General features: G+C 36.5%; 1 protein-coding gene across 6 annotated transcripts in view; it reads left to right on the top strand.

The window, feature by feature from the left end:
- Positions 1-8,856, top strand: part of CTNNA2 (catenin alpha 2) — a 1,155,573-nt gene extending 1,146,717 nt beyond the window's left edge. For 5 of the 6 annotated variants that reach the window (XM_003922543.4, XM_010333399.3, XM_074397707.1 and 2 more), the window contains one exon: positions 7,598-8,856. In XM_003922543.4, coding sequence (XP_003922592.1) covers positions 7,598-7,885 — 288 coding nt within the window. In that variant the 3' untranslated portion in view covers positions 7,886-8,856. Of the gene's footprint in view, positions 1-4,408; positions 4,526-7,597 lie in introns of all 6 variants that reach the window. The other variant, XM_074397692.1, reaches the window with a different exon arrangement.
- The last annotated feature ends 6,544 nt before the right edge of the window (positions 8,857-15,400 follow it).

The following is a 15,400-nucleotide window of genomic DNA, read 5'->3' as shown; positions in this document are numbered from 1 at the left end:
TTAAGTGGGGAAAGATGCCATTAGGCTGAACCTTTTCACCATATCTTTCTTTGAGTTATTTATTAACCTCAACTTTCTAGAGTTTTTTAAAAAGTGTTATTGATATAGCCTCTGGAAAATTGTACACAGGTATTTCAAGGTATTTCAAATGTATCACAGTTTCTAAAGACATCAAATATCTCTTCAAAGCCTCCTGGATTTTTAAAACATGAAATGTTCTTCTTGGAGGATAATAGGCTCAATGTCCTGGGTTTCTAACCTCCAATTCATTAACAGCAAAGCTGACTTGTGGCAAAAAGTTTTTTTTTTTCCTTGAAAGCAATTTGTGACTCCTTTGAGGGAGATAACAGTTTAAATATAAATAAATGACCAGCTCCAGCAGAAAGATTCCAGTTTTCTTGAGGTGTTTGTTTTCCATTTATTGTCAATTCCCCCATCACAACTTCCTCCCCTGAAAACCTACTCGAGGACAGAACATGTTTAGAATAACCCCATTAAAATAGTCTTGTCCTTATCTGTTAAAGCTATGTTATTGCCATTTAAAAATATTGCAAAGGGCTGAAGTGGACTTTACCCATATTTAGGGAAATTTTTTAGCATTATCAAAATCATTAGTGTTAATGGCTCTGACTTACAATAATGAAAATAAAATAGCAAGGCCCAAATGGAACTGCTTCCTTCTTCCAGGCATTTCTAAGCCTTTTGAAGTAATCAAAGCAAATGCCTCAGTTCTTCTATTTCAAAATCACTTTCCAAATAGATTTGGCTTATTTTATTCTGTTTAGCTTAGCCAGCAGTCCCACGGCATTTGCATTATTTTTAATCCAATGACAGATTGCTTTGTTCTTTGGATTTTCATGAACTGCCATTTACATTTCATTCATTTTTGTTAGTAGATGATCAGCTTTTTTGAAAAAAGACATACAACCTGAAAATTGATCTCTCTCCATGCATGTTGTAAATGTATGAATTCAGAACACACAGTCAAATCCTAATTCTCTTCTTTAATCATATACCCAGCCTCCACAAATTAACATCCTAAGAAACTTACTGTCATAGCATCTGCAATGTGTTCCCTACCTATTTTATATTCTTTTTCACTTTTAACAATACTATTTTTTTGTTTGTTTTTAAAGCAAGTTGTTAATAGCATTTATTTTATTTCTATTTGACCCCAGGAAGTTCACCATTATTCGGAAGGGTAAAAGATTGCTAATTACTTAACTATTCCCTACATAACCAAGGAAAGTTATTTTCTGTTCAAGTAAAATACTTGGTGATGATGATATCTTAGATTATTAAAAGAATATTAATATTGATTTTAAAGATCTTATGCTGAGAAATTTTTTAGTAAATTTATTGGACTTTTTGACCTGGTGTATGGATTTAATATTTAATTTAGATTGTATTACTTAATCTTTGTAAAAACTAAAGAATATGAAAGGAAGAAATCAAACGTATATTATCTACCTACAGGATGCAGAACACTACCATACGGGAAACAATTGTGAAGATCAATATAAGCAAAAGCATAATTTTTAAATATTTAATCCCATAAATACAATTGGCCCTCGGATATATCACCTAGATGTAACACAGACACCTCAAATTCAGTATGTCCAAAGTTATACTCAGCATTGCAGCACTTTACATCTTTCTTACTTCCACAGTCTGGGTTGACAGCATTGATGTATACCAAGTTGGACTAGTTAGAAATTTGAGAATTTTCCTTCCTCATCACTGTTAACCATTAAGTCACCAACCACCTCTTATGAAAGAGAGTTTAGATATCATATACGCCATGAAGCTTTGTTTCCCATGTCCTATCCTTACCGGACTCAAGGTAATTCCCCTATTCCTTTTGTTCCTGTAGCATCTCACATCCTACTCAAACACTATCATACAGTGGTAAAACCTTTAGTTTGTGTCTGTTTTTCTCATTATACCGTGAGCTCTTGTATTTCAGTGCTTGTGTCTATTTGTGTGTTTCTATACCCAACATTTAAGCACAATAGTTGGCAAAAAGCATTTAATAGGTGTCTGAAGAAATACTTGGATGAATAAATGTGTAGGTGGAAAAATGGAGGGATGAACTGGAGCATAAAGAGGGTCAATTCAGCATTGCCAGAGGTGGTGTTCCACTTTCCTTTGAAAGAATGTGATTGAATTCTGCAGTCAAATTTTGTTTCTTTTGAAACTGAACACCTGTTGCCATGTAAGTCCTGTGTGAATGAAGTAGCATGCAGCTAAGGACATAGGCTTTCAGAAATATTTAATTGATAACAAGCTGTACGACAGTCAGTTCAAATATTTGCTATGGTGTTCTTTAGTTCTGATGATGTAAGGAATTAGGCTGCAGAAATATCAGCAAGTGGAAGAATCACAATTCAGATAAGTCTTTGCTCCAGTCTTTCTGTCCATTCAGAACTCAAAATGAGGAGTGTATAGGAAACAAGAGTCTATTAGAAGTTGATATTAAGAGTAGGAATAGAGATGGGGGGGGGGAAGTCAATGTCCTATAGAAAGGTCCATAAAACAGCTCTCCTGCCCCTATTTGCTTTTCGTGGACTGTAATGGCACAAGATGTTTTCCTTTTAAAAATAGTACTTTGATATTTTTAAAGAATTGTAATGATCAGGAGAAGTCTAATTCCTGTGGTTAGGGACAGCAGACATGTATGGGATGGAATAGCAAGAATTGGTGTAGCAATCTTGGTAGATTTTGAGGCCTGAGGATTCATCTGTTCTGCATGGCTCTCGAAAGCAGAATGGAGCAGTGCTGAGAGCATGGACTCTGTAGTTAGATGGCCTGGGTTTACATCTTGGCTTCACTAATATTAGCAGTGTAATAATGGGCAAGCTGTGTGCTTCTACGTATCAATTGGTCATAATACTATTACCTGTCCCAGGGCTGGTTGTGAGACTGAATGAAATAAATGAAACTCAGGAAACTAGTTCAGAAAACAGCACATGTTCTAATTTGTTGAATGCAGGCTCTTGATTTTAAACTAGCTGAAAATGAGCAGTTTCTCTTAGGTTAGATACAGGAACTTAATGGAATATCCTATAGGAATAGAAAAGGGCCTTAACCAGGAAAAGATGGATATGTCTTTCTGCTGAAAAGGCTTGTCACTGTAATTCATATCAGCTTGAGGAAGAGCTGAGAAGTGGTTGACTTTTGAGGCCATTTTTAAAACTGCCAAGACTGGACCAGGTAAAGGATGATGTCACTAATAAGAGTAGCTGAGCCCTGCCAAGTATAAATGTGCTTCTGAATAATGGAGCAAATCTAGACAAATTAGCAGAGATCAGATTCCAGGCTCTATTTTCACAAGGGTGACTCAAGGCCAGGAAGCACAAGGAAGGGCTGAGCACTAGGCAGGAAGATATTTGAGGCCAGAGGCTCTAGTCAGCAAGGATTTGGGCTATGAAGATACTAAGAATCACAGATTGGGAGAGATGGAGGCACTTAATCAGAGCTAGCCATGATGTTAAAAGGATGTTTCCAGGTTTAGAGGACAGGCTTCCATTCTGTTCATTAGTAGAAACAAGTTCACTTTGGATAATAGGTAATAACTAAAAAACAAGACCTGAGAGATTAAGTGATCCTTTGGGGGAGCATTGCTCTGTGGTGTGGTTCAGATGTTGAGCTTTGGCCAGGCATGGTACTGGTCCTAATCTCTACTTTACCAATGACCGCAGGGACAAGTTACATTACCTCCCTAAGCTTCAACGTCTTCACCTATTAAATGGGGGGATGGTAATAATTTCCACTTCAAAGATTTTTTAAAATTAAAATCACACAATTAAAAGGACTCAGTTAATACCAGGCATCTAGTAAGTGCTCAATGAATGTTGAATATTATGAGAACTTCACTTATACATATTCATTTACACACATCTTGAAAATGTCATCATTGCACTAAATCACAAAATAGAATGCAATTTCGTTCAATAAGTGCTCCTAAACTTTTAATTTAAAAAATCTTGCCATGCAGCTTTGTTGTTTCCAATCTCTTTTCTTTAGGAAGTGAATTTTTAGCCAAAACCTCCCAATTGGAAACCAGGATTTTGGTGCCATTTTGGAAAGCATAAATAAATCTTTTTTTTTTTAAATTGAGAAGAATTGTGATTATGCTGATAATGATTTAAATCATGAAAGTGGGTCTGTGGCAAAGGGCAAACTATAGCCTTTGGAAATTAATTAAACTTTTTTAAGAAGTCAAATTTTGTATTAACTTTAAATTGGGCTTATTGTTTGTGGAAATATTTGTTCCAGTTCAGTTGGCTGGATCTCTCACCTCCTTGCTTTACCTTGCTTTGAATTCAAGATCTGCTTTAGAAGATGGCTTTAATAAAATTCTTGGCTTTATCTTTCAAAGCTGTCTCACTCTCAAACAATGTACTAGGTTTATTCACAGGATTCCTGCATCAGGCTTGAAAAGCAAAGGGGTTCTGAAGAAGAGACAGGCTCTCATATTTTTGCTGCAGAATTAAACACCATCTATCTGAAAATGGAATCTGTGGTAAAAATCTCCAAATTTACTTGTAATCCTTTCTCTTCAGATCAACTCAATTCTCCCAAGACTCAGTGTTTGGGAGCCATTTAATAATACAAGAAATATTGTATTATTACTTTTAAAACACAGCACCATTATGTTTTATGTAATTGCTTTGTGAATTAACTCAAGCAAATGGATGGAGTAACCCACTTACTTTATCACTTCTGTTATGCCATACAAACTGCACATATACCAAAATAATACAAGAAATATTGTATTATTAAATGGCTCCCAAACAGTGAAGTCTTGTTCTACTAATTCTGTTGCCCAAAGCAAATCAACCAAATGTCCCTGTCATATTTTACCCTATGTTTACTCATAGCATACAATAGAATTAACTAATTTTATGAATTAGTATCACTCATTTTTGAAACCTGACAGGCTTACAGGGAACTATCAATTGGCCAAAGGTGTTAGGTGTTTAGTTGCTAGAGAAACCATGACTGAGGTGCTCCTGATTGTCCCAACATTTTGCTGTTTCATCTCTGTCTTTCATTATTTACACTTCTACCTGGGGGGAAGATGGGAAAGACAAAGAAGTAAAAGTCAATGAGATAACTGGCTATGATATTATCAAACTTGTATATGATAGAAGTCCTGAAATCAATGGATAAAATAAACCATTAAGACAGTCCTTAGGTTTCATTAATCTAGTGGTTCTCAAACTTTGGCGCAAGTATCAGAACCCCCTAGGATGGCTAGCTAAAAATTGCAAGGTTTTGGTTAAGATTCAGATTGGGCATGATAAATGCGATTTCTAAGAGGCTCCTGGGTGATGCTGATGCTATTGCACGTCAGGGACTAGACTTTGAGAACTGCTGCACTAATTCATGTTTGCTTCTCTCCTGTTAACATGAATAACCTAGAGTTTGCTTTTCCGTAGCTAGCTTTAAAAATTTAGGCTGTATAAACAGTATGGGTTTAAGCAATTATTTTAGTATATGTGCACTTTGTATGGCATAATAGAAGTGATAAAGTAAGTGGGTTACTCCATCCATTTGCTTGAGTTAATTCACAAAGCAATTATGTAAAACGTCTTCCATTGTTTTCCCCAATGGTCAGACTACAAGCTTTTTTGGTGATGGAAAAATTGAGTTCATTTGATTGACATACTTTTAAAAACACATTACAACATTTATTTAGCTTTAATAAGGGATATGGAACGAAGAGCAGCCAAAGGAACAGTATCACAGTGGTGTTAGATGCAACTTCTGATAACCCCAATACTTCATGGGATATATTTTGTTAATAAGAAATGGCGGCCGGGCGCAGTGGCTCAAGCCTGTAATCCCAGCACTTTGGGAGGCCGAGGCGGGTGGATCACTAGGTCAAGAGATCGAGACCATCCCGGTCAACATAGTGAAACCCCGTCTCTACTAAAAATACAAAAAATTAGCTGGGCATGGTGGCGCGTGCCTGTAATCCCAGCTACTCAGGAGGCTGAGGCAGGAGAATTGCCTGAACCCAGGAGGCGGAGGTTGCAGTGAGCCGAGATCACGCCATTGCACTCCAGCCTGGGTAACAAGAGCGAAACTCCACCTCAAAAAAAAAAAAAAAAAAAAAAAAAATGGCACAAAGCTAAAGTGAGTGCCAGTCATATCAATAGGAGAACCACAAGAGTTACCATCTTTCAGTTTAAACACTTTTTGAGTCACCTGTCCCCCAGAAGGCTTAATGGAGCTATAGTCCATGAATTACATGCTACCTAATGGGAACAGCACACTTACGAACATCTTTGCTTCATTCAGTTAACTAATTAATTGATATATTTTGTTAGTTGAGGTTATGAGAAGTTTGTTGAAAGATCAGAATATGCTCAAACACCCCTGAGGCTGGAATAGGTTTTCAGTCCAGCTGTTAATTATTCTCTTTCACTAGGTCACAGGTAGAATCCTGGCTGAAGGAGAGTCTACGAAAGGCAGTTTTGAGCCTCACCAATCCTGAGCTCAGGATATAGAAACACTGTATAGATAAATGGATACTTCCACTGGCTGGGCTATAAACTTGAGATGTAACTCTAGCATCTATAGTTCAGGCAGTGAAACAAAAGGAAAGTTGAAGCAGATATTGAATGATCTACCATACAGTATGCCATTTCACACTAGTTAAAAACAGAAAAAAAAAAGGTAACCCGGAAAATTCATGGCCTGAAAGTCTGGTGATGGGCCTCTAAATCTGTTCTCAAATTGTGACATGTCATGGCATTTTTTAAAGCTATCCTTTCCAACAGGGTATCCTTAAAGACTAAAACCTGTGTAAGTTACTCGACCTTTGCACATACCAGCCCTCTCTCATTGTAAAAGGGGATGATGATAATGCCTACATCATAGGCTAAATGGGAAATCACAAATTTCTTAGAATAGCTGGGAAACCTAAATGGGAAATCACAAATTTCTTAGAATAGTATTTGGCATGTAGTAAGTAGTCAATGTCATTAACACGTTAATGGGAGGGTCTCACTGAGTGCGCTCTGAGATCCTGACCTAAGTATTGATATTTATATAGAAGGTATTTTCAGGACCTGTTAATAGTTAAATGAATACTCCAAGCTCAACATCTCACAGAAGCAAGAGCACCCATGGATTGTTGTTCTGCTTAACTGACTGTATACTCACCAACCCTGAGCTCAAGATATAGAAATAGCCTATACATAGACAGATAGGCTATCTATCAATTGGTCGGGCCATAAAATTGCGATGCAACCCCTTGTAACTTTTATTCTTCAATGTCTGCCAAATGCTTGTCCAACATTTTAGTAATTGTCACCATTGCTAATTAATTAGCCTAACGTAATATATGAGATGTTCCACTTTGGAAAACTTTTGTTACCTTGGAATTCTTACCTGCTAAGATGAGGGTTTTGCCATTAGCTGTATTGAGATTTTAGAAACCTTAATATGTGATAATTTGCTCCTTTTCAGCAATACTGTTTATTTGCACAAGGAAAACATTGTTTTAACTGTGAAAATGCATCACTGTCTTGTGAATTTGGGTCCTCAGTTAACCCACATGTATCTTATTCTTTTCCCACTCTAGCTGGACAGTGCCACATCACTTATCCAGGCAGCTAAAAATCTGATGAATGCTGTTGTCCTCACGGTGAAAGCATCCTATGTGGCCTCAACCAAATACCAGAAGGTCTATGGGACAGCAGCTGTCAACTCACCTGTTGTGTCTTGGAAGATGAAGGCTCCAGAGAAGAAGCCCCTTGTGAAGAGAGAAAAGCCTGAAGAATTCCAGACACGAGTTCGACGAGGTTCTCAGAAGAAACACATTTCGCCTGTACAGGCTTTAAGTGAATTCAAAGCAATGGATTCCTTCTAGGACGATAGGGTTTAATAAGAAAGCTTTTTCTTTCTTTTCTTTCTTTCTTTTTCTTTTTAATTCCATTTTTGTATGCATACCTGCCGGCTTGTATGCCTCTGGCATGGGGAAATTAAGGGAACAGTGTCTGTTTGCATGTAAGATGAGATGAGATCAATACTACTGATCCATCTGTAGGCTGGGAAGGAGACAGGAGATTCCTGTACTGAGGTGGCACAGAGCTGTCCTTTGCAACATTCTCATAAAATTGGGCAAAGAGTTCGCATTGGTGCAACATTTATGGGAGTGGGAGGGATGGGGAAAATAAACTTAACTCTACAAAAGCAAACTCTAATGCATGCAAGAATCATTAGGTTGGCAGGTATATTCATAAGTGAAAAATCTGGAAGTGTAATGGTAGAACATAAAACTTGTATTGCTTCTGTTTCAGTGCAAAAATGTACTAGCCAATACGCTTAAGTGTGTGGCCCACGAATTGAACAATTTAACCATGAAGTCATATCCGTGATATTATGTCGATTTTTAACTGAGGGGAAATTAACTAGTCCAGCCTAAAATGCTTCTTTTAATCTGCATTCTGTTTTCTCTTCTAGTTGTGCCATTACTAGTGATCATGTTATTTTTTTCCCCTTTACTGAAAACAATAAACATCTATTTGAGAGAATTAAAATCCTTCTGGGGGCACTGGAAGCACAATACGGTGACCAATGTTGCTTTCATTTTTTTTAATTTGAACTATGATTTTGCTAGAAATAGAAGGCCCAGTGGTGGAATATTAGAGGGATGGAAACTGACAACATGTGAAGGTTAGAGGCAAATACATAGGTGTAGCTTGGAGTGCTGGTATCTAATATGCCATTGTATTCACTAACTCAAAATAAACACATTTAATCTTAACATCTCAAGTATGTTTTTTTTTTAAATATGTACTTAATAAAGATTAGAGCATCATCCTGAAAATTCATTAAAAATGTGTTTTGTTTTGTTTTTAGAGATGATAAGATACAGGAATATCTGTCATTTTTAGAGTCCACATATTTATTTTGTGGTTTGTTTTTCCATTTGTTTTCATTAACTTTCATACTGCACTTAAAATGACTGTCTTTTTAATAGAAAAGCAAATTAAATTTCAAATTTTTTTTTCCATTTTAACCTTTTTTACTTTAAGTTAGTAAAACAGGACCTCTGTCCCATTATTAAAAGTGGCTATGGTATTTCAAATATGGATTGAGAAGTGGGAAAAAGCCCTCTGATAGTCACCTGAAGTCCTCAAACTCCTCTCATTGGAATGATTCCTACACGTTATCACATTACTATATGTCTCCAAAAGGTTTTTGGTAAATATGCATGTTTCTTAGCAAAGTGGTAACACATTGGGAGTCATGAGCACCTAAGCTTATGTGCAAAATCCCAAAGGGAAGGGGCTGTAAGGGAGTTGTGGAAGGAGCAAAAGCTTCGTCTAAAATCTTATGTAGAAAGGTTTCGGCTCAAACCACTGTTAACCACTCCTGAAAAAACACCACCAAAACTGAGAATATTTTAATAGAGGAGCTACCACAAAAGCAGTACCCTGATTTTCAGCACTAATCATCAGGTCACAGATAACCAGTCTGCTCCATTAATTTGCATAAACATTCAGAGGGTGCCCCTGACACAAATATTTAGGGAAGGCCTTAACTGAGCCAGGTTCTAGGCTGGGCACACCACTGGTTAAACATATGGGCGACTTTTCCTGTTAGCACATAAGCATGACATAATAAGACACCAGCATGCCATTTTTGCCCACTGACCTGAAGAACAAAGAGAATGTTCTTGGCAGCGTAATTTGATCTAGGTAATCTGAGTTTCTCCAAACAGCAATAAAAATACCCTTTTGAGAAGCTTTTCCTGACAAGAACCACTCATTCTGTTTTTCTCCTTCCTAGCAGATGCTTTAGAAAAGGAGAGATTGCTTTAGACCCCTTCTCCACAGGATCTAGGGAAATAGAAATATTAAGGGGTTAAAGACAGGAAAGAAAACTACACCCACCTGGTGATGATGATCCTATAGAGTCAACACACTACCATTTAGAAGCCCCCAAAGGAAATGTAATTTAGCATAATTGACTTTCTGCATTCATTACATTTTTATTGGGTCAAATAAAGTATTTTTTAGAAAAGCCAAGAAACTTTTGAATTTCAAAATATTTGGCACTTTCTGAATGTTTATGCAAATTAATGGGGCAGCCTGGTTATCTGTGATCTGACGATTAGTGTAGAAAATCGTTGTACAACTGTTGTGGTGGCTCCTCTACTCAAATTCAAAAGTTTCTTGACAAATCCTGCAACAATAGCCAGTAGGTATCAGAGGAACATATAAAGAATGTCCCTGACTTTGACCTATAAAATGTTGAATGTTTCAATGAATGCTTATGAACAACATTTATATGTGTGTGTTGATTTCAGTGCTTACTGAGTAAGCATCATCACTGTCCTTTCCACCACTGCTTTTGAGATCAAGAAAAACAATAACAATTCAGAAAGATAACTAAATGTAGACACTTAGCTGAAAGTATTAAAGCAATAAAGAAGTTGGTAAATTTCTGGTCCTCAAGAAAAATAGTCTAATTGGGAACATATTACATAGACCAAACAAATGTGCCAAAAAATAACAAAGTACCAAATGAATGTGGTAGAGAAATAACTACTGTGTGGTGCTAGTGAAGTCAAACCCACTGAAGACTAAAGTAGTTAGGTAAGAATAATGGAAGAGGCTGACTTGGAAGCAAGTAAAGAAATACATTCTGAATGAATGAAAATTTTAAAGGAGCAAATTTGGCAAGAGAGACATTCAAGGAAGAACAGCTAGTTTTAATATGTGAAGACAAGTGTAGTCAGAGGGAACACAATTTATTAAGGGGCTTAAGGGGTATAAATGTGGAGGTGTTGTTTGAAATTAAACCATAGAGGTCATAAAGGAGGGTGATCACTACCCAATAGAAAGGTGAGGTTTTTAAGTGGAATGGTGACACCGACAGAGAAGGCCTTCGTATGATAAAATTGATAATGTGTGGGGAGATGAGGGCTGAAATATGATAGAAATGTCAGAAGGACTTACAGTGACTTCTTGAATAACTTGATAGGGGGAAAGAATTATTACAGTAATACTTTCTTTAGGGAGATCAAAGAATAAGAAAAGAGGAATAATTAAAAAGTGCTATATTAAGATGGGCTAGAATGGTGTATTTGAGGGGCATAGAATCCTAGGCAAATGGGGTTACTGGGAGGTATTTTCTAAAGAAGCAGCATTTTTGGCTGCAGCAAGATGGATTCTCCTGATGGGAAAAAAACAAAATAAATCTGTTTTCTTTGCCCACTGTTCTAAGATTGATGTTTTTGGAAGACAAAATTGTTATATTCTTCCAAGGACCTAAAGTATCCAGGAAATCATAAGATATCTACAGAAGATTTATAGTTTTTTTTTCCATTAAGTGTTGAAAAATATGAGATCAACCTGATTCTTAAAAGTCAACTCTGTAAGTAACTGGCTGTAGACTGAGCCCATGGGAAACAGGTTACACAAATGCCATCAGGATGGTCATCAATTTTGGGGCATTAGTTATGTGTAGGACACCTTTTAGATACTTGAGGCATAAAGATATAATGTGTATAGCAGAAACCATAAGCTAAATAACCATACCAAATATTGTTATTTGAATAAATAAATTATAATTCCTAAATGTGCTGGTCATAGGTCATAAGTGACTTGAGTTTTTGCTATATCATCACATGTTAACCCAATTAAAAACACCAGTGCTTACTCTTAAAGATTGTGGTACCATTTAGATAGAGGTAATGAGAGGGCAAGAATTAACTACAGAAAAATGTTAATAAAAATATACTAGAGTAGTGTAGTAATAGCAGAAAGATGGTGGATTAGGATGTTCCAGGTCCTTGTTCCTTCATTGAAACACAAAGTAAATCAACATATTAACCACAATAGCTTTATGGAAATATTAGAAACAGATTTGCAGCAACCGCTATAATGTCGACCAAGAGAATGCTACACTCAACATGGTAGAAAATGTGGGGTCATTTTTGCTCACTCGTGCCCCACCCCTTCCCTGGCATGTTCAGGAGGGAGGCCACTCAATTCCTAGTGTTACAGAAAAAAAAAAAAAAAACAGATTCTTGTCACACGACCAGGAAAATTTAGACACCCAGATGCATTGTAGAGTGAGTAGGGCAGGGTGTACTGGATGAAAAGCAAAAAGTAAAGAGGAACTCTCAAGGAAGCATAGAGAGTCCTGCTATCAGGTTTCCTGCTTCACCGATTGAATCCCAGGTCACTACACAGGAACAGTCAAGGCCAGGCTCCATCCCAACCTCCCAGTGTGCAGGTGGGCATTATTCAGAAAGAATCAGTTGGGAAAGTCTGAGTGTCATCTAGGACTAACAGTCCAGTTTTTCAGCTTTCAGACTGTTTTAGGCTTGAAGTAGGGGTTTTGCCAGGGACCTTTGGCTGTCTCCTGTCTCTATATGAGTTCCTCCCTTACAATGGAAGAAAAAGAGTAGAACTTCTGCCTTGTCTTGTGGCTTCCTAAAGGAATAGTTTCTTTATCCCCTAACTCAGAGAGTAGATGGGTATGATGATACAGTTTGAAAATCAGGATGGAGGCCATTGAAAGCAGTGATAGGCACAACAACACATTAAAGCTTTGGGGAACTCCAGACCTATGGGGTCCTGAAGGCAACAGAGTAGAGGCTGAAGAACACAGTAGAACACTTAAGGTCCTGACAAGAACCAGAAGTAAGAATCCTAAGGAAAATGAGATATTTAAAAGCAGCTATGTATGCAAGAATTTGTGGGAAAAGGGAAGACCACACAGAGGCTCAATAAATACATATGTTTAGAAATGACCTGAAAAGCCATAAGCTTTCATACCATGCTGATGAGTGAATGTCTTCCTTTGTGTGAGCCAATCCATAAAATTGGCACAGGTAGCTGTTTTTTCAAATGTCCAAGTATATGTGTCTACAAGAGATGTACTTTGAATCGTAGGAACTGCATGAGATTGAAAGTGAAATTATAAGATATTCCATAAAAATAGTAACCAAAAGGGAACAGGGGTGGCTATATTAATATCAGACAAAATAGACTTTAAGGCAAAACTGTTACAAAGGACTAATAAAGGCACTATATGATAAAAGTGTCCCTGCACCAAGAAAATGTCATCATAATAAGGATAAATGCACTTGTTCTCATGCACATGCAAAAGCTAAAAGAGTTGACCTCACAGAAGTTGAGAGTAGAATAGTGGTTGCTAGAGGTTAGAAAAGGTAGATAAGAAGGAAGGAGAATAGGGAGGGATTGGTTAAAGGACACAAAATTACAACTAGAAAGAAGAAATAAGTTCTAGTGTTTTACAACACTGTAGGGAAACTATGGTCAATAATAATTTACTATATATTTTCAAAGTTTGAAGAAATTCTGATTGTTCCCAAAACATATAAGTGTTCGAGGTGATGGATATGCTGATTACTCTGATTTGAGTGGCTTCCTTCCTGAACATACCAGGGAGGTGGTGGGGCATGAGTGAGCAAAATGACCCCACATTTTCAACCATGTTGAGTGTGGCTTTCTCTTGATGGACATTATCTTGGTTGCTGCAAATCTCTGTTTCTAATATTTCCATAAAGCTATTGTGGTTAATATGTGTTTCCTTTGTGTTTCAATGAAGGAACAAGGACCTGGAACTTCCTAGTCCACCATCTTTCTGCTATTACTACATTACTCTAGTATATTTTTATTAACATTTTTATGTAGTTACTTCTTGTACGTATCAAAAGTCACCTGCACCTCATACATACATTATGTATCAATTTATAAATAGACATATGCATCAAGCACCAGAGAACCTAAATATATGAAGCAAATACTGACCCATTTAAAGAAAGAATAGATAACTCTGCAATAATAGTATAAGACTTCACTACTACGCCTTCACTGTTCAAGAATAGATAGAACAACCAGACTGAAGGAGTTAGAGGACTTGAACAACACTATAAACCAATTGGACCCAACAGACATATACAGAACAACCCAACAATAACAGCAGAACACATAATTTTCTCAAGTGCACTTGTGATACTTTTCAAGTTAGACTATATATCAATTCACAAAGTAAGTCTTAATACATTTTAAAATGTTGAAAGTATACAAAATATATTTTCCAATCATAATGGATTGAAACTAGAAATTAAAAGCAAATGGAACACTGGAAAATCCACAAATATATGTAAGTTAAGCAACACACTCTTAAACAATGGGTCAAGGAAAAAAATTTCAAAACATTAGAAAATATCTTAAGGCAAATAAAAGCAAAATATACCAAAACCTATGGGATAAAGCAAAAACAGTGCTAAAAGAGAAACTTATAACTTCAGATGATTACAAATTAAAAATCTAAATTTCTATCTCAAAGAGGCAGAAAACAATAAAAAATTGAACCCAAAGCTAGCAGATGGAAAATGTAAAGGTTAATTTTATGTGTTAACTTTAATGGCTAAAGAATGTTCAGATAGCTGGTAGGATATTATTTCTGTATATGTCTATAAAGGTGTTTCCAGATGACATTAGCATTTGAATTGATAGACTGAATAAAGAAAACTGCCCTCACCAAACTGGGTGGACATCATCCAATTCATTGAGAGAACAAATGGAACAAAAAGACAGAAGAAGAACACATTTACTTTCTTTGCTTGAGCTAATATATTTCATTTTTTCTTCTCTTAGACATTTGTGCTCCTGGTTATTTGGCCTTCAGACTCAGACTGGGATTTAAACCATTGACTCCCTTGTTCTCAAGACTTAACAAACTTGGGCTGAAACTATACAACTGGCTTTCCTGGGTCTGCAGCTTGCAGATGGCAGATCATGAGACTTAGCTCATAATCCTTCATAAATCTTTTCTTTTTCTCTTTCTTTTCTTTTCTTTCTCTCCTTCCCTCCCTCCCTCTCTCTCTCTCCTCCCTCTCTCCCCACCCCATCTCTCTCCCCCCTCTTCTCCCTCCCTCTTTCCCTCCCTCTTCTCTTTTTCTTTCTTTCTATTGGTTTTATTCCTCTGGAGAACCCTGACTGACACAGAAGAAGAAAACACAAATTAGAACAGAGATGAACAATACATATAATAGAAAACAATAAAGAATAATCAACAAAATTCAAAGTTACTTCTTTAAAAAATCAACAAAATGTATCAACTCTGACTAGATTGACTAAGATAAAAGGGAGATAAGTCACTAAAATAATAAATAAAAGGGAATATTTCTATCAATTTTATAGAAGTAAAAAGAATCATAAAAGTACTATGGACAAATGTATACCAATATTGGAAACCTAGATGAAATGGATATATGCCAGGAACCCGTAAACTAACAATGCTGAATAATGAAGAAATCTGAACAGACTTATAAGTAGTAAGTAGATTGAATCAGTAATCAAAAACTTCCCAAAAACAACAAAAAAGACCAAAACCT

Source organism: Saimiri boliviensis, chromosome 1 (genome assembly GCF_048565385.1).
Source record: "Saimiri boliviensis isolate mSaiBol1 chromosome 1, mSaiBol1.pri, whole genome shotgun sequence".
Taxonomy (NCBI): domain Eukaryota; kingdom Metazoa; phylum Chordata; class Mammalia; order Primates; family Cebidae; genus Saimiri; species Saimiri boliviensis.
The sequence above is the reverse complement of the archived record's forward strand: the minus strand, read 5'-3'. Positions and strand labels throughout refer to the sequence as shown.